The 22,157-nt window shown below is 38.2% G+C and overlaps 1 protein-coding gene across 6 annotated transcripts in view; it reads left to right on the forward strand.

The window, feature by feature from the left end:
* MAP3K20 (mitogen-activated protein kinase kinase kinase 20) overlaps positions 1–22,157 on the forward strand; it is a 186,931-nt gene that overhangs the window by 85,349 nt on the left and 79,425 nt on the right. For all 6 annotated transcript variants that reach the window (XM_045868602.3, XM_045868601.3, XM_045868604.3 and 3 more), the window contains exons 4-5: positions 13,861–13,962; positions 18,541–18,606. In XM_045868602.3, the coding sequence (XP_045724558.1) occupies positions 13,861–13,962; positions 18,541–18,606 (168 nt within the window). The remainder of the gene's footprint in view (positions 1–13,860; positions 13,963–18,540; positions 18,607–22,157) is intronic.

Genomic DNA, 22,157 nt, shown 5'->3' on the forward strand with positions numbered 1-22,157 from the left:
CCATGTTTAATTGTGCTAATTATATCTGCGTAAATGCTATTTAAATGCACTCGCAGCTGCAATACCAATATTTAAAGGTGTCGTTTAACTAAAATTTCATTTAATTAGCTGAAATGAGCGATGCTTTTTGTAACTCTGTGACCTTTTACAAATTAGGATTTCTTGAGCTGTTCATGTTGTAATTCTTTACAAGGTATTTCAATCCCATTAGAGCATTCTTCCTTCAAGGTCTCTGACGTGAGAACAGCATTTTTCAGGTTTGGTCGTCTGGGTTGGTAATGACCTTGATCTAAATTATCTCATTTGGAGCAGTAGTTTGTAACTGATGGGAATACCCTTTCCAAAGAGGAGCACACAGAAAATTTTGCCATATAAAAACAAAGACACATATTTTTAATACTCTGCACTCAAACTTATACAATCCAGTGAGCAGCTTTAGGTTCATAGTAAGTATAACGTTCAATTTTATAATAATTAACTTTGCTCAGGTTCTTTATCATGACAGTTCTTTGATGAAAACAAAACCAACAAGAAAACCTCAAAAGATTAACCCCGTCTTCTTCTGCTGTAGTGTTAACAACTTGGTTTGTCTTTACAGAGAATAAGAACAAAACATCCTCAGTAAAGAGTTGTGGGTTAGGTCCTCTTTATAAATGATCTCACCTAATACTTACAATGACCCCATGAGATAGGTAAAATAATTTCTATAAATAATTTTTATAAATAAGAAACTAAGACTCTAACTTAAGTACACTTCCCGAGGTCATCCAGCTGGTGGTAGACCACTAGTATACATTTCTCAGGTTGATCTTTTTTTTTTTTTTTTTTTTTTTTAAGATTTTTTTTATTTATTTGAGAGAGAAGATGAGAGGAGAGAGAGAGCACATGAGAGGGGGGAGGGTCAGAAGGAGAAGCAGACTCCCTGCCGAGCAGGGAGCCCGATGCGGGACTCGATCCCGGGACTCCAGGATCAGGACCTGAGCCGAAGGCAATCGCTTAACCAACTGAGCCACCCAGGCGCCCTCTCAGGTTGATCTTAATAGAAGCTCCTCTTCTTGTACATGGGCTAGGTTCCAGAAGGCTGCGCACACTGGTTCTTACCCGCATAGGGACATGGTTGCTGTTATTTCCACCTTCAAGCAGCAAGCAGTTTAACATTGCTTTTACTCTGATAAACAGCGTTTTTACCTAAGTTCTTACATGGAGGGCATTTTATCCCCATTCAGCTATGTTTAGATCTATGCCTAAAACGGGGTAATGTGGCAGCTTTCAGTCTTGAATCTGTACATTTCCTATTAACCTGAATACCTAAGAGTGGGTTATATTGTTGGGGTGTAAACCACGTCTAATCTTTTAAGTCATATTTCTGATTTTTAGTTATATCCTGTCTCTGACCCAGTTACCATATTGCTCCGCCTTTCCCAGTCCATTGTATTTACTTTTTTACTAGTTGGGTTTACCTTAAAAATCTGAATCCAGTTTTCTTTTTTAAGATTTTATTTATTTATTAGAGAAAGAGCACAAGGCGGGGAGCGGCAGGCAGAGGGAGAAACAGACTTCCCCCTGGGCAGGGAGCCCGAAGAGGGGCTCAATCCCAGGACCCTGAGACCATGACCTGAGTCAAAGGCAGACTTTTAATGGACTGAGCCACCCAGGCACCCCTGAATCCAGTTTTCTGATCCTTGTTTGTGGCTTAAGTAATTCTTTCTAGCAGATGAAAATGTGGTGCTCTAAAGAGATTAGAAACTGGGCTTCTTGTCTTGTACCCTTGACCTAATTTGATGCTTTTGAGTGGAAGACTTTAGCTTTAATGAACTCAATAGACTAAGTTTTCTAGTTTCTTGAGGTGAGGATGAGGAATAGAAAAAGGACTTAAGTCATGGTGTGAATTCCTTTTTCCAAGAGTTTATTCTGAGTCCCAGGAGGATGCGAAACACATTCATTGCTAGCCAGCATTCTCAACCCGGGTCTTCTCGAGCAAAAGAGGAAGAAAGTATCCAAGCAGTTGGATGAGTGAATTTGATTTTACTTAGTTACTTTATGGACTAGCCAGTCCTCTGTTTCCTGCACCTCTCTAGCATTCCCTCCCTATACCTACACCAAATCTTTGGTTATAATTGATTAGGTCTTTTTAGATCTATAACTGTTTCCCTGTAGAGCCAGGAATAAGCAACTGGTAACAGTAAACATTTCTTTAAAACCACACAAGTTTCACAACTGTCAGGTGATAGTAAATTATGTATTTATAGCTCCTTTATTGACCTGTGAGGTTGATTATTAAAGACGCTTCTTAACCAAGTTTTGGTGTTTTAAAATGTATTAATTTGATAAGATTAGTTTTGTTTCTAGAGATACTAATTTTAATTATATGTTTACAAGTATCTACCAAAGAAATATCAGAGCTCTTCAAACCACCTCCTGCAGCTTAAAGATCAAGCTGTGTTCTGTGCATGGGTAGAAGCAGTCCATTTGCCAACTGAGCCTAGTTCGGGAGCTCAGGGGTTGGGGATTATAGCACTTCTGCCTCTTGAAATGAACACAAATACGTCTTAATATGGGAAGGTTAAGAGAGAAAAGAGAGACAAGCAAGCACAGAGGCCTTGATCACTCAGCTTAGCTGCCCCCCGCTTTTGACCTCTGTCATCTTCCTCAGTTGTTGGGGTTCTGGGGGGGGGAACTTGAATGGCTTGAATCCATTCCACTTGAGTTTGTTCACAGGAAAGCTGGTGCAGTAAAGCAGCTGTTGGTACTCAGATGGAGGATTTGAAAGAATGATTTATCGGAGTGTCAGAATGGAATGTCACTGGTATGGGGACTGGGAGACGTGAGTCTTGTCATGATTCTGCCCAGGCTGCACAGATGGGTCTCCGACGATCAGCGTCTCAGTTTTCTTCTATGTGCGTGAAGGGTGGGAGTGTGTATGCGTGTGTGTGCAGGGGTGCACGCATGTGTGTCAAAACTTTTCATCACAGACTTAGAAAACCTGCTTATAGGGGGACCCAGGGAAGAGTCCAAGAGACAGCTGCCACTTGATATCCCTCAGAGGGTAAGGAGGGGAAGTGAGCATCTTTCCCCTAGATCTACAAAGAAATGGAGTGACTACAACCTCAGACTCCAAAGTCAAAAGAAACAATACGATAATGGATCACATTTTCTTGGATCTTTGGAAACCTCTTAATTCTGTATTACTCCCATTCTTTTATCTTTTTTTTCTTTCTTTTCTTAACAAGTATTTATGCAAATCCTTGATGGCTGGGAGTGTAACAGTGAGATAACTCCTGGGAAGGAGGGTGGGATTGTGAGATACTGGGTCGTGTTGTTCTTCTGGAGCCAGTTTGGAGAGGAACGCTGCACAAAGTACCTAGAAGCAGGTTGGGTCCCGGGACTCCAGAGGAAGGTGGCTGAGGGTCTCAGAGGCCTGGGGAATTACATCTTTGTGCTCTAGGGCTGCTGTCACCTCTTAAATTTGTTACAGATTCTACATGACCTCTTACTACTACTCTAAGAGAGGATACTGGTTCTATATGATTCTTTGACAGGCCCAAATCCTCATTAAAACTCAACCATGGAAAACATACTAATTTTTAAGTACCTGAACTCATTTCCTTGAACTCAATCTTGATTTATTTCAGTCAGAGACCCATTTAATTTGCATGTTTTGATATTGTGCTGGTCTTTTCTTATTAGCCAATTAGAAATAAATGTCATGTCTTGTTAAAACCATTTCCAGACATTTACCTAAATTCGTTTGTACTATTAGTCCAAACTAAGCTTGCTTGGTAATATTTTATTATAAAGAGATTTTGTGATAATGGTATTTGTTTCAACGAGACTGACTATATGTTTACATTTTTCAAAGCCAGCTATGGTTGCCATAAAACTAAAAGGGAAAAATAAACTTAGAAATCAAAAGGAAATGTTTCTTTAATATGGTTCTTAATGACCCTTTTTTAAAGAATTAAAACAAATACTTTATACCAAAGTCCAATAAACTGTGTTCTAGGGAGAAGTGAAGTGGTTTGTAAAGCATATAATCATGTGTGTATAAGGTGGGTCCTCAATTTCCAATGAGAAGACCAAAAAAATGAGAAGAATTATATACCTTTTTAAAATGGTTTATCTACCAACGTATTTACAGATCATGTTTTATATGAAATAATATAATAGTACTGCCTTTCTTGCACCCTCACGTTCATGAAGCAATTTCATTTCATAATGTATCTTCTACATCCATGTTTTTTTCATTATCTGAATCCATTTTTAAATGATCTTAACATGGTTTTCAGAGTACATCTCTAATGGAAAAACACCGTGCTGTGTGTCTCCTCCACTCCCAGTACTGTCTTCACTTTGCGCACTTCTGGTCACCAGATGTGCGGTAGTTTTCCCACACCAAGTGATTCTGTGATACCATCTGGGTATTCTACAGTTTAATTCTCTTCCTACATGATCTACCTGGAGATAGCGTCAGATATCACAGGTTAGGGTTCAGTCCCACACGAGTGCCCCCCCCCCCCCAGATGCCAGTTTCAAGTTCAGGTTGTCACCTGCACTTTTGCCTACTGGCTATAAATAGGAGGTTCCCACTATGCCCTCTTTGGATTTGACCAAATTTTGGAGAAGCTCTCAGAACTCAGGAAAACAGCTTACTTACTAGATTAGTACTGGTTTATTACAAAGGATATTAAGGCGTATCAGATGAAGAGATACATAGGGTGAAGTCCAGAAGGGTCCCGAGCACAGGGGTTTCTGTCCCTTTGGAGTTTGGGGTGAGCCCTCCCAGCATGTGGATGTGTTCTCCACCAATCTTGAAGCTCTCTGAACCCCATCCTTTTGGATTTTTATATGTTTCATTACATAGGATGGTTAATTAAGCACTGGTGGTTGGTGATTTTCAGCCTCCAGCCCTCTCCCCTCCCCAAAGGTGCATGTGTGTGTGTTGGGGGGGAGGGATTCTAATCACAGTTGCTTGTTCTCTTGGAGAATAGCTCCCATCCTTAGGGGCTTTTCAAAAGCCACTTCATTAACATAAACGCAGATGTGGTTGAAAGGGGCTTGTTATGAATAACAAGACATTCCTTTCACCTTGATGGCTCTGGAGCTCTTTGAGGAACCAATGACAAAGACCAAATATTATAACAAAAGATGCTCCCATTACTCTTATTGCTTAGAAAATTCCACGGGCTTTAGGAACTTTGTTTCAGAAACAGGAAGAAGACAGATACATATTTTGTAATATAAATCACAGTATCACAAAATCATCTTCACTGTAGTCTAAGATGTTCAAAGTATGGTAGGTTTTGGATTTCTGTATGAGCTATGTCTGGATGTTCCTCTCAAGCTTCAAGTAGCCAATGGCATAACATTAGGATTGTTGGATATTTTAGTCCCACAGGGCATATTTGTAACCATAACTGTATTACTTTTTTTTTTTTTTAAGATTTTATTTATTTGAGAGAGAGAGAGAGAGAGCACACACGAGCAGGGGAAGAGGGAGAAGCAGGCTCCCTGCCAAGCAGGGAGTCCGATGCAGGGCTCAATCCCAGGACCTTGGGATCATAACCTGAGCCGAAGGCAGATGCTTAACCAACTGAGGCACCCAGGAGCCCCAATAACTGTATTACTTTTTAAGTGATCTTTAGAAGACTTGTTTTCAGTGACATCCCACAGTTGCAGTTGAGAGTCCATAGGTCCAGAAGTAATTATTCTGTCTGTGTTAAGTTTTGTTGCCTCTTTTTTGTGTTTCTCGCTCATACGGGTGACTTGATAAGCCTTTAAAATTTGCCTTTGATTAAGGTAATCTCAGGCTCAGATATTTTTCCCCAAATATGTTTTGCTGTACAAAATAAAGTAATTGAGAGAGCACCCTATGAGAGATTTTAGAAGTATCTTAATAAAAGGTGACTCTTTTCTGAGGAGTAATTTTTTTTGGTGGTGGGGGTGAACATTACCTTATATTTGGCATTTACAGTAACTCTTAAAGGTGCTGAGAGAATCTTCTACTAAATGCTATTTTAGTAACCAAAAACTATTTGAATAGTGTATCACCAGGGATATTTTTATTTATAGACAGCAGCTTACTTGTCTAGATTATGTGGTAGTATAGACTTCTAATGCCTTCATTGTTACATTGGACCAAACTATTTCATAGTAAAACTTAAAGCTCTTCTTTGCCATTCCTTTGTTCATCTAATATTATCATTGTAATTTTATGCTATTTGGTGGCTATTAATAACTTTGAGGTAAAAATAAAAATTACACACACACACACAAAAACAGTGAATCAAACAACAGAGACTCTCATCAAGCCAATCGAATTTTTTTTTTAAAAAATAGGACCCCATGGAAATTCTGGGGTGGAAAAGGACAATAATTAAAATGAAAAATTCTCTAGACTGACTTAACAGCAGATTTGAGATAGCAAAGAAAAAAAAAGATCAGTGAACTTAAAACTGGGCCAATAGCAATTATCCAGTCTGAAAAAGAGAAAAAATTTGAGTGAGGATGAATAGAACCTCAGAGATCTATGGACAACATCAAGTGTACCGATTAATGTATAGTAGCAGAGAGAGAAGAGGAGTAGAAAAATATAAAAATAGAAAATGGAAAAAATAGAAAAGTATTTGAAGAAATAATGGCCAAAAAAACTTCCTGAATTTGATAAAATGCATTCATCTACATACTGGAGAAGCTCAATGAACTCTAAGTAGGATAGGTGCAAAAGAATCCACCCCTAGACACATCCTAGTCAAACTGTGTTGTTAAAGACAAAGTGAAAATCTTGGAAGTAGCAAATAAAAACAACTTCTTACCTATAAAGGAACAACAATATGATTAATGGGTAACTTCTTATCTACAACAATAAAGGCCAAAAGCAGTAGGCATTTAAAATGCTGAAAGAAAAAACTATACCAGCAAAAATTATCTTTTAAAAATGAAAAAAAAGCAAAGATGTGCTTGGATAAAAGATGAGAAAATTTGTTGCTATTAGTTCTGCCTTACAAGAAATACTAAAGGCAGTCAATTCTTCAGGCAGAAAGAAAATGACAGTAGATAGTAATTCAAGGAAAAATAAAGGGAACTGGAAATGATAAATATGTAGGTTAATATAAAAGACTCCATGGATATATTTGTTCTTATTTCTTCTCTTAACATCCTTAAAAACATAAGATTGTATAAAGCAATAATTAGAACACTGTTTTGCTTACTTAAAAAATGTAGATGGGGTGGTTCAGTTGGTTAAGTGTCCTACTCTTGGTTTTGGCTCAGGTCATAATCTCAGGGTCGTGAGATTGGGCCCTGCGTTGGGCTCTGCAGTCAGTATGGAGTCTGCTTGTCCCTCTCCCTCTGCTCCTCCCCCTACTCTCTCTCTCTCTTTCTCTCTCAAATAAATAAATTTTTAAAAAATGTAGATGTATTTTACAGTAATAGCATAAAAATGAGGGAATGGAGCTGTATCAGAGAAAAGTTTCTGTATTTTACTAGAATTAAGTTAGTGTTAAGCTAAAGTAGATTATACTAAATTAAGATGCATTTTATATTCCCTTTAGCCACCACTAAGAAAGTCCACTAAAAAAATACAGAAAAAAATCAACTGAGGAATTAAAGTGATAAGTAAAAAATATCAGCACAGAAGGCAGTAAAGGAGGAACAGATGACTGAGAAGGACAGGAGACATGTAAAAACAATATGGCAAAATCAAATCCAAGCATATCAATAATTACATTAAATGTGAATGGTGTAAACATCCCAGTTAAAAGACAGAGATTGTCCAGAATGGACAAAAAAACCAAGCTCCAACTATATGCTGTCTACAAGAGACACACTTTAGATTCAAAGACACAGACAGGTTGAAAGTAAGTGGATGGAAAAAGACATACTATGGAAACAATAACAATGAGAGAATGGGAGTAACTGTATTAATTTCAGACAAAATAGACTTAAAAAAATATTAGAAATGAACAAGGTAATTTCATAAATGATAAAAGGATCAGTACCTTAGGAGGATATAGCAGTTGTAAAGGTATACATACCTAACAGCAGGTCCCCAAAGGACATAAAACAAAAACTGACAGAATTTAAAGGATAAATAGGCAATTCAGCAATACTTGATTTCAGCCCAACAAACAATACATATTCTTTTCAAGTACACATCCAGCATTCTCCAGAATATAGCATAAGTTAGGCTATGAAATAAATCTTTTTTTTTTTAAGATTTTATTTATTTATTTGACAGACAGAGATACAGCCAGAGAGGGAACACAAGCAGGGGGAGTGGGAGAGGGAGAAGCAGGCTTCCTGTGGAGTAGGGAGCCCAATGCAGGGCTCGATCCCAGGACCCTGGGATCATGACCTGAGCCGAAGGCAGACATTTAACGACTGAGCCACCCAGGCACCTCTTTGAAATAAATCTTGATATAAATCTTGACACATCTGAAAGGATTGGAATACTGCAATACTGTTCTCTAACTACAATAAAATTAAGTTAAAAATCAACACCAGAAAGAAATCTGAAAAATCCCTCCAAATATTTTGAAATTAAACAACACACTTCTAAATACTCCGTGAGTCAAAGAAGAAATCACAATAGACTTTAAAATATTTTGGACAGAAAAAATAATGAAAAATGCAACATAACAATATTATAGGAGGCAGGTAAAGTAATACTTAAAGGGAGATTTATAACTTTAAACATCTGTGTCACAAAAAGAAAGGTCTGACATCGATCATCCGAGCTTCAACCTTAAGAAACTACAAAAAAGAACCATATAAACCCAGAGCAAGCCAAAGAAAGGAAATAATAAAGATGAAAGCAGAACATGATAAAATAGAAAACAGAAAAATAATAGAGAAAAATCAGTGAAACTAAAAATTTGGTCTTTGAAAAGATCATTAAAACTGACAAACCTTTAGTTAGATTGACCAAGAGAAAAGAGAGAAGATACATATTAGCAAACTCAGAAATGAAGGAGAGGACAGCACTATGGCCTCTACAGATTTAAAGGGATTATAAGGGAATGGTGTCATCAATTTTATGCCACCAAATTAGGCAATTTAGATGCAATAAACAAATTCCTATAAAGATACAAATTATCAAAACTGACTCAAGAAGAAACAGAAAATCTGAACAGACCTATAATAAAGAAATTTGAATTAATAATATAAAATATTTCCATAATGAAAAGCCTGGACCCAGATGATTGCACTCGTGAATTCTATCAAATGTTTATGGAAAAAAACACCATCAATCCTTCCCATATTCTCTCAGAAAATAAAGGAGGAAGGAACACTTACTAACTCATTCTGTAAGGCCAGTATTATCCCAATACCGAAGCCAGACAAAAACATATTAAGAAAAGAAAACTATAGACCAATATCCTTCATGAACATAGACGTAAAAATTCTTAACTACATACAGAAGGTTCCCAAACTACAGTGGTTCAACTTACAGTTTTTTGACTTTATGTTGGTGCGAAAGCAATGTGCATTCAGTTGAAACCGTACTTCAGGACTTGAGATACTGAGGTTTGATCTTTCCTGGGGCTGATAATATGTGGTACCGTGTTCTGTGATGCTGGTCAGCGGCGGCAAGAGCCACAGCTCCCGGTCAGCCACATGATCCCAAGAGTAAGCAACTGACATACTTACCACCGTTCTTTCCCCGTACAGTCATCCTATCTTTCACTTTCAGTACAGTACTCAGTAAATTACACGAGGTATTCAACACTTCCTTATAAAACAGGTTTTGCATTAGACAATTTTGCCCAACTATGGGCTAATCTAAGTGTTCTGAGCGCTTAGTTTAAAATAGGCTAGGCTGGGGTGCCTGGGTGGCTCAGTCGTTGAGCGTCTGCCTTCAGCTCAGGTCATGATCCCAGAGTCCTGGGATCGAGCCCCACATCGGGCTCCCTGCTGAGCGGGGAGCCCTCTTCTCCCTCTCCCTCTCTCCCCCTGCTTGTGTTCCTGCTCTCGCTATCTCTCTGTCAAATAAATGAATAAAATCTTTAAAAAAAATAAAAGAAAAGAAAATAGGCTAGGCTAAGCTATGATGTTTGGTAGGTTAGGTGTACTAAATGCGTTTACTATTTTTTTAAGATTTTATTTATTTGAGCGGGGGCAGAAGGAGAGAGATAATCCTCAGACTCCCCACTGAGCACAAAGCCCAGTGCGGGGCTCGATCCCACAACCCTGAGACCACGACCTGAGCTGAAATGAAGAATCGGATGTCCAACCAACTATACCACCCAGGTGCCCCTAAATGCATTTTTCAACTTAACTGTGTCTTCAACTTATGATGGGCTTATTGATATGTAACCCCATTGTAAGTCGAGGAAGAGCTGTATTAGCAAACTGAATCCAGCCACCTGTAAAAAGGATTATATACCATTACCAAATGGAATTTATCCCAAAAACGCAAGGTTGGTTTAACATCTAAAATCAGTTAACGTAAGGCACTAAAATTGATAATAGAATAAAAAGACAAAACTTTTTGGCATAGTACAACAGCCATTTATCATTAGAAATCTCAACAGAGTAGGAACAGAAGGGAATTTTCTCAGCCTGATAAATAGCATCTAAACCCACAGCTAATGTCACACTTAATGGTGAAATTGAATGTTCTTACCCTAAGACTGGGGACAAGGCAGTGAGGTTCTGCTCTTGCCACATCTATTCAACATTATACTTATACTGAAGGTTCTAAGCCAGTACAATTAGACAAGAAAAATAAAAGGAGACCATACTGGAAAGGAAGAAATAAAACTGTCTTACATGACGTGATCCTGTATGTAGAAAATCCCAAGGAATCCACAAATTAATTAATTAAGAAACAGTTTCATTCAGGGCATGTGGCTGGCTCAGTCAGTAGGGCATGTGACCCTTGATCTTGGGGTTGTGAGTTCGAGCCCCATGGTGGATGTAGTGGTTACTTAAAAATAAAATCTTAAAAAAATACAATTTCATTCACAGTAGTATCAAAAAGAATAAAATAGTTGAGTATAAATTTAATAAAGTGTAAGACTTTTTATCATGAAAAGTATAAAACATTGCTGAGACAAACTATAGATCTAAACAATATGAAGAACATTACATGTTCATGGTTTGGAAGACTCGTTATTGTCAAGATGGCAATTCTCCCCAAATTCAAAATAATTCCTATCTAAATCCCAGCAGGTTTTTTAAAATAAGAAACTACAAGGTGATTCTAAAATTCACAAAGAAATGCAAAAGACATAGAATTTTAAAAGAACTAAGGTTGAAGACTTAGACTACCTCATTTCAATATTTACTATAAATCTGTGGTAGTCAGTGATATTAGGATACATGCAATATCGGCCCAAGGACAGGCATGTAGCCAATGGAACAAAATTAAGAATTTAGGGGAAAAACTCTTAACACTGATTGATAATTGATTTTCAACAAAGGTGCCGAGACAATTCAATGGGTAAAAGATAGTATTTTCTTTCTTTTTTTTTTTTTAACTTTAAAAAAAATTTATTTTATTTATTTATTTGTTAGAGAGCACAAGCAGGGGGAGTGGCAGGCAGAGGGAGAAGTAGGCTTCCGGCTGAGGCAAGGAACCTGATGCGGGGCTTGATCCCAGGATTCTGGGATCATGACCTGAGCCAAAGGCAGATGCATAACTGACCGAGCAACCTAGGCATCCCAAAAGATAGTATTTTCAACAAATTGTGCTGGGACAATTAGAAATCCACATGTAAAAAAATGGTATTAAATCCTAAACCATGGGGCGCCTGGGTGGCTCAGTCGGTTGAGCATCTGCCTTCGGCTCAGGTCATGATCCCAGGGTCCTGGGATTGAGCCCCACGTCGGGCTCTCTGCTCAGCGGAAAGCCTGCTTCTCCCTCTCCCACTCCCCCTGCTTGTGTTCCCTCTCTCTCGCTGTGTCTCTCTCTGTCAAATAAATAAATAAAATCTTTAAATCCTAAACCACACACAAAAAATAAGTCATAGACCCAACATGGGTCATAGACCTAAGTGTTAAGAGCTAAAACTGTAGAACTCTCAGAAGAAAAATAGGAGAAAATCTTTTTACCTTTGAGTTAGGCAGAATTCTTAGATACGACACCAAAAACAATCTATAAAAGAGAAAATGATGAATTTGACTTCATCAAAATTAAGAATTTCTGGTCTTTGAAAGGTGCTGTTAAGAGAATGAAAAGACAAGTTCCAGACTGGGAGAAAATGCTTACAAATCATAAATCTGATAAAGGACCTGCTTCCAGAATAAACAAGGAAATCCTAAAATTCATGTTAACAAAACAACCAAATTTTAAAGCGGGCAAACTATTGGAATAAACATTTTGCCTAAGAATATATTCTCGGGGCTCCTGGGCACGTGAAAAGATGTTGAACTTTATTAGTCATTAGGAAAGTGCAGTTAACAATATGAGATACCACTGGAATTATACTCACTAAAACGGCTGTGATTAAGAACATGGACAGTACCAGGTGTTGGCAAGGATGTGAAGAAACTGAAGTCCTCGTAGAGTGCTAGTGGGAGTATAAAATGGTACAGCCTCTTTGGAAAGCAGTTTGACAGTTTCTTAGAAAGTTAAACCGAAACTCCCTATATGTCCCAGCAGTTCCACATCTAGGAATCTACCCAAGAGAAATGAAAACATTATTTCCATACAAAGGAATGTACACAGTGTTCATAGGACATTATTCCTAATAGCCAAATATCAGGAACAGCCCAAATGTCTGTTGCCCGGTGAGTGAATAAAATAATTGTGGTAAATCCTCACAACGGACTGTTACTGAGCAATAGAAAGGATTGAAGTTCTGATACATGCTACGGCATGAATGAAGCTTGGAATCATCTTGTGAAGGAAAAGAAGTCAGACACAAAAGGCCACACACTGTATGATTCCATGTATATGAAATATCCAGAAAAGGTACATTTGTAGAGCCAGAAATGAGGCTGCGGGGCTGGGGTTGAGAGTGGGGCTGAACTGCAAATAGGGACAAGGGAACTGTTCGGAGTGCTGGAAAGGTTCTAAAATTGGATTGTGGCGGTGGTGGCCCAGCTCTCTCAATTTACTGAAAATCACCCAATTGTACACTGATAGTAGGTGAATTTTATGGTATGTAATTTATATCTCAAAGCAATTTTTTAAAAAAGATTTTATTTATTTATTTGACAGCGAGAGCAGGAACACAAGCAGGGGGAGAGGGAGAGGGAGAAGCAGGCTTCCCATGGAGCAAGGAGCCCGATGTGGGGTTTGATCCCAGAACCCTGGAATCATGACCTGAGCTGAAGGCGGATGCACTCAAAGCCATTTTTAAAGGAATTTTCTCACTCTCTTGTGGTTTTTATGTGTGTGTGCTTAAGTTTTGAGAGCTCTTCTAAATCCTGATGCAACAAGGATTGATTTGTTTACCTTGTCACATAAATGCTCTGCTTATATATTTTAATTTCCTCTGTCTCATTAGAATGATAGTTTTTAAAGAAATACCTGTATACATGTCTGCCTTTGTTTCAGATGCATTCTTCCAACACCTCCCTGTGTTTCTCAGTTCCATCCAGAAGGCTCTTGAGTTCATCCTGAGTTGAAGTTTTACCATTCATTCTGTCAGTGGTCTTGTCCTTAACAAATTTCTTTTCAGGAGGATAATGACTTTTAGAAACCACAGCGTGGAACAGTTTTTATGTGCTTTTAATGTCCTTTGGTAAATTCTTTAACACATTTTCCTGATGAGAATTAAAGTCTTATTTTTTATTGTTTTTTGTTTTTTCATTTGGGTAGAGTTGATATATATTAGTTTCAGGTGTACACAGTCTTATTTCTGAAATGCCCCTTGGTTTTAATTGTATGCTTATCTTTTTCTTTGAAACTAGAATATGCTTCTCTGGGATCACTCTATGATTACATTAACAGTAACAGAAGTGAAGAGATGGACATGGATCACATTATGACCTGGGCCACTGATGTAGCCAAAGGTAATAAAGCTTCCTGTATTCTTACAGAATTGGTGGGGCATGTTTTCCCTTCGTGACATGGTGACTTAAGGTTGAAGATTTGTTACTCTTTTTTAGACTATAACTAGCAAGAATTCTGCAACTTTCTGTACAGATTATTTTATTTTATTTTATTCCAGTATAGTTATATAACAGTGTTACATTTGCTTCAGGTGTACAATATAGTGATTCAACAATTCTGTATATTAGTCCTCATCACAACAAGTGCACTCCTTAATCCTCTTCACCTGTTTCACGACCCGCCTCCCCCCACAACCTCGCCTCTGGTAAACATCTGTTCTCTATAGTTAAGAGTCTTTTCTTGGTTTGTCTCTTTCTCATTCTCTCTCTCTTTTTTGGGGGGTTGGGGGGGTTTATAGATATTTTAAGTCACTGCCTATCCACTCCTGCATTCCTTTTCTTTCTTCACTTTTTTTTTAAAAGATTTTATTTATTTATTTATTTGAGAGAGAGAGAGAAACATCATGAGAGGGGAGAGGGTCAGAGGGAGAAGCAGGCTCCCCGCTGAGCCAGGATCCCGATGTGGGACTCGATCCCAGGATTCCGGGATCATGACCTGAGCTGAAGGCAGTCGCTTAACCAACTGAGCCACCCAGGCGCCCTCTCTTCGCTTTCTTTCCCTAAAACTAAGTTCTAACAAAATCAGTGATTTTCACGGAAATCAGTAAAAACAATAAAAAATAAGACTTTAGATTCTCATTTGATTCCAGAAATCAAAGAATGAATAATTCATTTCAAAGCCATTTTTGCCACATTTTGTGACATTGTAATTGACCAGCCTCCTTGACACATTAAACAGAAAGCTCATAATTCTGTTGTTCCGCAAGTCTCCACTTAGACTCAGTACCCAGAAAAAGTGATTTATTGTAGGATTAGTCCTACTCAATTTGTGTACATAATAATATGGTAAAAACCGTAACCACTTTGAAAAAAAAGTTTTATTTGCCCTGCCATGTGAAAGCAATTCAGATTTTATTTTCTATTTAATGTAAACTTGGAAATCACCCTGGAAATGAAATATTTTTAATACACAGAACCCCTAAACAAGGTGCCCAGTTCTTTTTCCCTCATAAATTCCGGCATAGACTAATGCTTTCTAAGGCAATTTAAATTCCATTTATTTTTATCTTTTTTTTTCCATTTTCCTAACTGAAGGTTTCTGAGTTTTATTTATAACTGTCAAAGTTGCTTTGGAAACAGCTTCATCTAAATAATGAACACTGTTAGTTACATTTGTATTCTAGCAACCCCTAGAAAGCAAGTTGTCCAGATTTTACCAGGGCAATTCACTCCTTTGCATTTTGCTCCTCCAATCTCTACAAGCATCTCTTTACAGATCAAGTCAAAGGATATTTAGCGCTCAGTAAGGAGAGCAACTCATACTTGGCTTTCACTGGGAAGTCATACAATGATTTCCAAAAGTAACAGTCTTTCCTTTGGGGAATTTTCTTGTCAGTTTTAAGTTTCATCAACACCTGCCAAATTCTTCAAATAGGGAAAGTGAAAAAAAATTTTTTTTTTAATTTCATGCAAAATGCTGCTGCTGAACGATACTTCATTACCTTATAAGAATAATAAGCTCTATGTTTAGGATGGTGTACTTAAGGCTTTGGCTGTGTTAATTAACTTAATTGTGTATTCATGATCAAGCATTTCAAATCAAACTTAAATTCTCGCATTCTTCAAGACATTTTCGTGTAACATCATAGTCAAGTCTGTAGTATGCAGGAACCACCTGTTTGTAAGCCGGGAGCCGCGAGAAGCATTGTGGAAGTACACTTCCATAAATGTAATATATATCCCAGCAGTCTTCGACTGAACGCACTTCACCTTACAGACATTTGCATTTAGGGTGCTTAGCCAATTACACCCATGTTATTAGTTAATGGCACTTAGGATAGATAGACAGCAAACAAATCAACTGACATCAGTCACTCTGCTTCCTGCTGTGCACACGCTCCGTAAGCTTCCTTGGGACCCCCGTTCCCCGGGCCTGGGCTGGGCCTGTAAACCTTGTCCCTCCCCGCCCTTCCCCAGTGCAGTCCCTGTCTGAGGGGCAAGTCCCTTGGCTGCAGATCAGCTCAGTTATTCCTGGGCTTTCTCAAGCCCGCTGGCACTCTATCAGAAGGACAAAGAAGAGAAAGAACAGGGCTAATGAAGTAGCAGACTGGAACTCCAGGTAAATAGGGGAGGGGGAAGTGAGAGAGGGCAGGGGACCGTGTGCCAAACTGCAGCGCAATAAAATCACCTTCTTGTGGCTGCGGAATTGCCCTGAGAGGCAGGTTCGAATGTGTTTGGCCCCAGGTGAGAAGAGTGAGGCAGAGAAGAAACTTACTTATTTATAGTCACGAGTAACACTATTTAAAATGGCCTATAAAAGGAAGAAGAAATCAGTGCTTTCAGAATGAGTTCAACTCTCTCTGGCAGAGCTGTGCACAGAACTCGGAGATGAAGTAGGAAGCCTTGATTTTTGTTGATTCTGTGTCCCATTCAGCTCTGCAACCTTTCAGTCTGACCGTGATGGAAGACACTGGAGCAACAAGATGTTGAGAAATCAAAGAGTGAATAATTCATTTCAAATAAGAGTTGATTCATGCATTTTGAAGTAGGCATTGCTTAACATCACTGCCGAGAGAATACCTCCTCAAAGCCAAAAAAAAAAGAGAAAAAGGGAAAAAAAAAGCCCTTCTCCTTTCTGGGTAGAAAGGGATGTGAAGGGCGAACCAGCAGGTACATCTAAAAGTCTTGTGAGTCCCTCCCCAGTGTGTACGCGGAACAGTTCAAGCAGGTGCACCGGGATCCAGTCTCAGAAGGGTCCTCACTGATTCCCCGTCTCTCCCGAATGACACCAGTCAAATTTTTTATTTTAGGAACCCTGAATCTTAAAACCGATGATGGTGGGGTTTTTTTTTAGCCTTCTTCATTGTTTGCAATAAAAATAAGGCAGAATTATGGATGGCTCCATAAAAACAAGTTAAACAGACTTTTCTATGATTGTGATTACTACTGTGTTTATGCACACTAAATATAAAAGCATACTATACATTATACCCAAATAACTTAGTTTTTTTTTTCTCATAGTATCTGCCATAAGGAAGAAAATGCCTCTATTTAAAGCTTTAGTCCCTGAGTGTTGTTTTTGGAATTCTTTACTTGTCAGCCAGTGTAGACCCTATCTAGCCCTTCCTCTAATGGTAATTAAACAGATTCTACCTGACTTTAGTTCTTAAGCAAGAAAGAGGTAACTATGAAATTCAGTCCTAGAAGTTATTAAAAGTTATCCAGGTTGTAGCTATTGAATCTTCAGTGTGTAGTATGTAGAACTTTGTGTTAGAAGAATGCTCTCCTGTATTCTAGCTATATCTTGTTTAAGATCGCTAAAATTACTGATACTTTTGTAAATGGGACTCTTTCCCGTCATGTCTTTGTATCTCAGGAGTTTAAATTTTTTAATTTTCTTTGTTCTTACAGGACCTTCAATATCTAAGAATCAGAATGGTAGAAAAAGAATAGATTATTTTTAAAAATTAGCCTTTATAAAATTGAAATTTTCTGTATGCTCAGAAAAAGAACCAAAGCCTACTTATTACATGTAATGGATAGTTCATTAACAGAAGGAGCTTGTTTGGTTGTGGCAGTGGGGAAGCTGTTTCTTCCATTATTTAGAAAAGACAACTTGAGAAGTAAAGGGAAAGGAAATAATATATTTCAATAGAAAATGTTCTTTTGCTTTATCCTGAGGGGGTATACAATACATAAATACAGAAAAAGAGTCAAATACTACTAAGAGGATCACTATGAAATATGTCTTTTAAAGTATAATTTTAAAATATATTTTATTCAAAATAATAAAACTATATACATTCAGTTTACTGAAGTAACTTGATACACATTCTCAATTTGTTGGACAGAATTTTGGAGTGCATTTAAATATAGATTATCCCAAAGATTCATCCTTGTAAAGAGAATATTTTGTAACTACTGTAAATTTTTCTGAGGATCATAAAGCCCTTTACCAACCACAACTTATGAATCCAACCAGTTCCCTCCGCGCTCCACCTCTCCCAAGGTCTTACTGGAATGAGTACTGAGAAAATAAACCAGGCTGCAACTGGGTAGCTGCAGACATCCAAATGAAAGCTGAAAACCTTGGTCGGAGCTTTGGCGGATCTAGAGCGCAACTGGTAGTGGAATACCTTAGTCATTGGAGCACTTCTTTTAGTTGTAACTGTGCTGTTTTTGTGCAGACTCCAGAAAAGGTGTCCTTAAGTATTGTAATAACTTTACCCACAATCAAATTCTAACTTCTAAGAGATTAAAGCACATGAATTTTCCTTAGCATATAAATTTTCCTAATGTAGACATATCCTGTCTCTATTTTATCAATCATGTAAGAATAGAACACAAGAATTTAGTTTCTGCTACTGAATCCTTTGCAAAAATATGAAAGGTAGTACTGATGTTTTAAAATAGAAAGTTAATACTAATGCAATGTTGGAAAATGATATTAAAAGCCTTTCTTCCTTCTTGTATGAAAAGGAATGCACTATTTACATATGGAGGCTCCTGTCAAGGTGATTCACAGAGATCTCAAGTCACGAAATGGTAATGTAGTCCTATGTTTTTATTTTACTTATTTTATTACGAAATACGTACACCTTGTTATAGAAATAGGCTCGTGTTTTTCATATCTTTTGTACCCTGATGTTTTGACTCATCACTGATACCATGAAAATCTTTCCATTGTTAATGAATATCAGAATTCTTTGTTATTTCAAGGAGCTGCATAGTATTCCATTGTATCAGCACAGAATGTGGACATTTGGGTTATTTACATTTTTTTCTATGATAAAAAATGTTGAGCTTGATATTTCTCAGCAAAAATTTTTAACACATCTTTAATTATTTCTCTAGAATCACTTTCTAGAAGAGGTATTGCTAGATCAAAGCATGTAGTCATATACTTCTAGTCTCCTATTTTTAGATGGTTCTCCGTACTAGCAGTTTTGAGTTTTGTTCTTTTTACTCCTGAATTATTTGGTGTAAACTTTTTATGTCTGTCATTTTACCTGGTGTTGTGCCCAAAAATGATCAAAACATTTCAGAGTTTGGAAAGCAAAGGCTTTCTTTTTCTTCTTTCTCTTCTTCTGTACTCTCTAAAGTTTATTTATGATCTTATATTTTTTAATTTAGAAAGTGAGCATTTTAAAATGTCTCGCAGGATTAGACATTATTACTTTTCAGTAGGGAGGTAACAGAATGCTTCTCCTATTATGTCACTTGGAAGTTAATGGACAAAGGCAGTGAGTGGGATTATTTAGCTGGCCCACACTAGCTAAAGTAAATGTTAGAGCTTGCCACTTAAAAAAAAAAAAAATCTTGCTGTCAATTTATTTACATGTTTTACTTATTTACATGCTTTCTAAGTAATTCTTCTAAGTAAGGAGGAAGAGAACTAATTTTTTTTTAAATCTTTCAATCACTGCAGTTAAAATGGGTGCATGCTAAGAGTGTGATCCTTGCAGTGGGTGGTCGTGGTAAGTGGAGGAAGAGAAGCAGGGGCCCGGCCGGCTGTCCTTGCTGGGCCTCCGGGACCATGAGGTCTGTGGAGTGGAGAAAGGGAAGTTCTTGGCGGCTGCCACTCATCAGCCATCCGGGTTGGACCACCAGCTCGACCCTACCCGGCAACTGGGGCTGACTGTTCTCTCCTTTGTCTAGGTCATCACTTATCCTTTGGCTCTTCATAGACATAAACTTCCTGGAGCTAAACACTTTCGAGATGAGTTGGCTAAGAGGAAGTTGTTAGGAAATAATTTAGAATCTAGTAGGAAGTATCAGAATCTTATGACTATAGATTTTTATTTTTTTTATTTTTTTATTTTTTTTTAAGATTTTATTTATTTATTTGAGACAGAGAGAATGAGAGAGAGAGCACATGAGGGGGGGAGGGACAGAGGGAGAAGCAGGCTCCCCGCTGAGCAGGGAGCCCGATGCGGGACTCGATCCCGGGACTCCAGGATCATGACCTGAGCCGAAAGCAGTCGCTTAACCAACTGAGCCACCCAGGCGCCCCATGACTATAGATTTTTAGTTCATGCTCAGAATTTCAATCCACACAAGTTACTTGACTTCTCTTTTTTAAGTCTGTTTTATCAGAATATCTTGAATATCTCATGGGATGAGAATGATTAAGTTACAGATTTATCCATGCTCTCATTATGAAAACTAAGTAACAATGGAGACTGTCCGGATTTTTACAAATTACAATTTGTGCAGTTACTTGATGGGAAAACACATTGAAAAAATATTGACCTAACTTTTAGCAATTTTTTTTTTTGGTTCTGAAATGGAATAACAAGACTCTTATTTTCTATGTTACATGTTTTTATGTTAGGTTCTTTTTTAATGAAGCACTTGTTAATCTTATAATGAGAAAAAAGAAGCAGAGGTATTTTTAAAAAGTAACTGAATATGGTATTAACAGTATTTCTATCTTTATTTGAAAAAATTGGCAGTTTATATATAGTATCACATTTACCCTTAGGCTATTCCATGCAAAGAGTCTATTTTCCCCACTTACCAAGGTCATTAGTAATAGCTCAGTAAGAATTGATCAGCTAGTGTGTTCAGGGCGCTGTGTGGCTTACAAAAGAAATGCCAGGGGGCACCTGGGTGGCTCAGTCAGTTGCTTCCAACTCTTGATTTCGGCTGGGGTCATGATCTCAAGCTTGTGAGATGGAACCCTCCATCAGGCTCTGCACTCAGTGCAGAGTCTGCTTGAGATTCTGTCTTTTCCTCTGCCTCTCCCCCTGCTTGCTCATTCACTCTCTCTAATATAAATGAATAAAATATTTAATTTAAAAAAAAAGGAAAGAAATGCCAGACGGTTCTTTAAGGTCTACCTTGGGTCTCCTCGCCTCTTCTCCTCTTATTTACCCACTCCCATAAAAGCCCCATCTGCATATTAGGACTCCCAGACAGAGCGTAGCTGCAGAACTACGTGTCTGTCTGCTTAGTGGGAGATGCCACATAGATATTTGTATGACCCTAAGATATATCATGTCCCCATTGATCTTGTCATTTCCTCTCTGCCCCCCAAAAGTTATTTCTATATTCCTTTTCTCCATGAATGGCAATACCAATTGCCTAAGCCAGAAATGAGATAAAAAGGAACAGTTTGATTGCAGAGATCTTGCTCTAATCATTATGCTGTATTGCCTCGTTATTTGATTTCATCCTTGAGTCCTCCCCCCCCATTGCTTAAGTCCAGTTGATTTGGTCTCCTAGATGTTTTTTTTTTCTTTCTCTTTCTTTCTTTCTCTTTCTTTCTTTCTTTCTTTCTTTCTTTCTTTCTTTCTTTCTTTCTTTCTTTCTTTCTTTCTTTCTTTCTTTCTTTTTCTTTCTTTCTCTCTCTCTCTCTTTTTTCTCTTTTTTTCTTTCTTTCTCTTTCTTTCTCTCTCTCTCTCTCTTTCTTCTTTCTTTCTTTCTTTCGTTCTTTCTTTCTTATTCATTTATTTGAGAGAGAGTGTTCCAGTGAGGGAGCACAAGCAACAGGAGGGGTAGAGGGAGAGGGAGAAGAAGACGCCCCACTGAGCAGGGAGCCCGATGTGGGACTCGATCCCAGGACCCTAGGATCATGACTTGAGCCAAAGGCAGACGCTTAACGACTGAGCCACCCAGGCAAATATTTAAAAATATTTAAAATATTTAAAAAAAATATTTTAGAGAGATACAGTATGTGAGCAGGGGGAGGGGCAGAGGGAGAGGGGAGGCAGACTCCCCACTGAAGGTGGAGTCCAACACAGGGCTCCCATAACCCGTGAGATCATAACGCATGAGATCACAACCTGAGCCAAAACCAAGAATCCAGCGCTAAACCAACAGAGCCACCCAGGTGCCCCTGATTTGGCCTCCTAAATGTTTCTTGACTTGGTCCACCTCTCCTGTTCTGTGCCACAGCCTTTGTCTGGGCATCCTTTTGTCCTTTGGACTACAACCACTTGGGTGCACAGTGATCTCCTTGCCTCCAGTTCTGTTCTTCTCTCATATGCTCTCCCCTCTGCACATTTGACCATTTCATTTCTCTGCTTAAAATTGTTCATTGGATTTCCATTTCTCACAAAGGCCCTCCCGGACCAGGCCCCTGCCTTCCAAAA

The sequence above is a fragment of the Mirounga angustirostris genome, unplaced genomic scaffold, assembly GCF_029215605.1.
Source record: "Mirounga angustirostris isolate CCGP_5_RB_7025 unplaced genomic scaffold, mMirAng1.0.hap1 SCAF_3, whole genome shotgun sequence".
Classification (NCBI taxonomy): Eukaryota; Metazoa; Chordata; class Mammalia; order Carnivora; family Phocidae; genus Mirounga; species Mirounga angustirostris.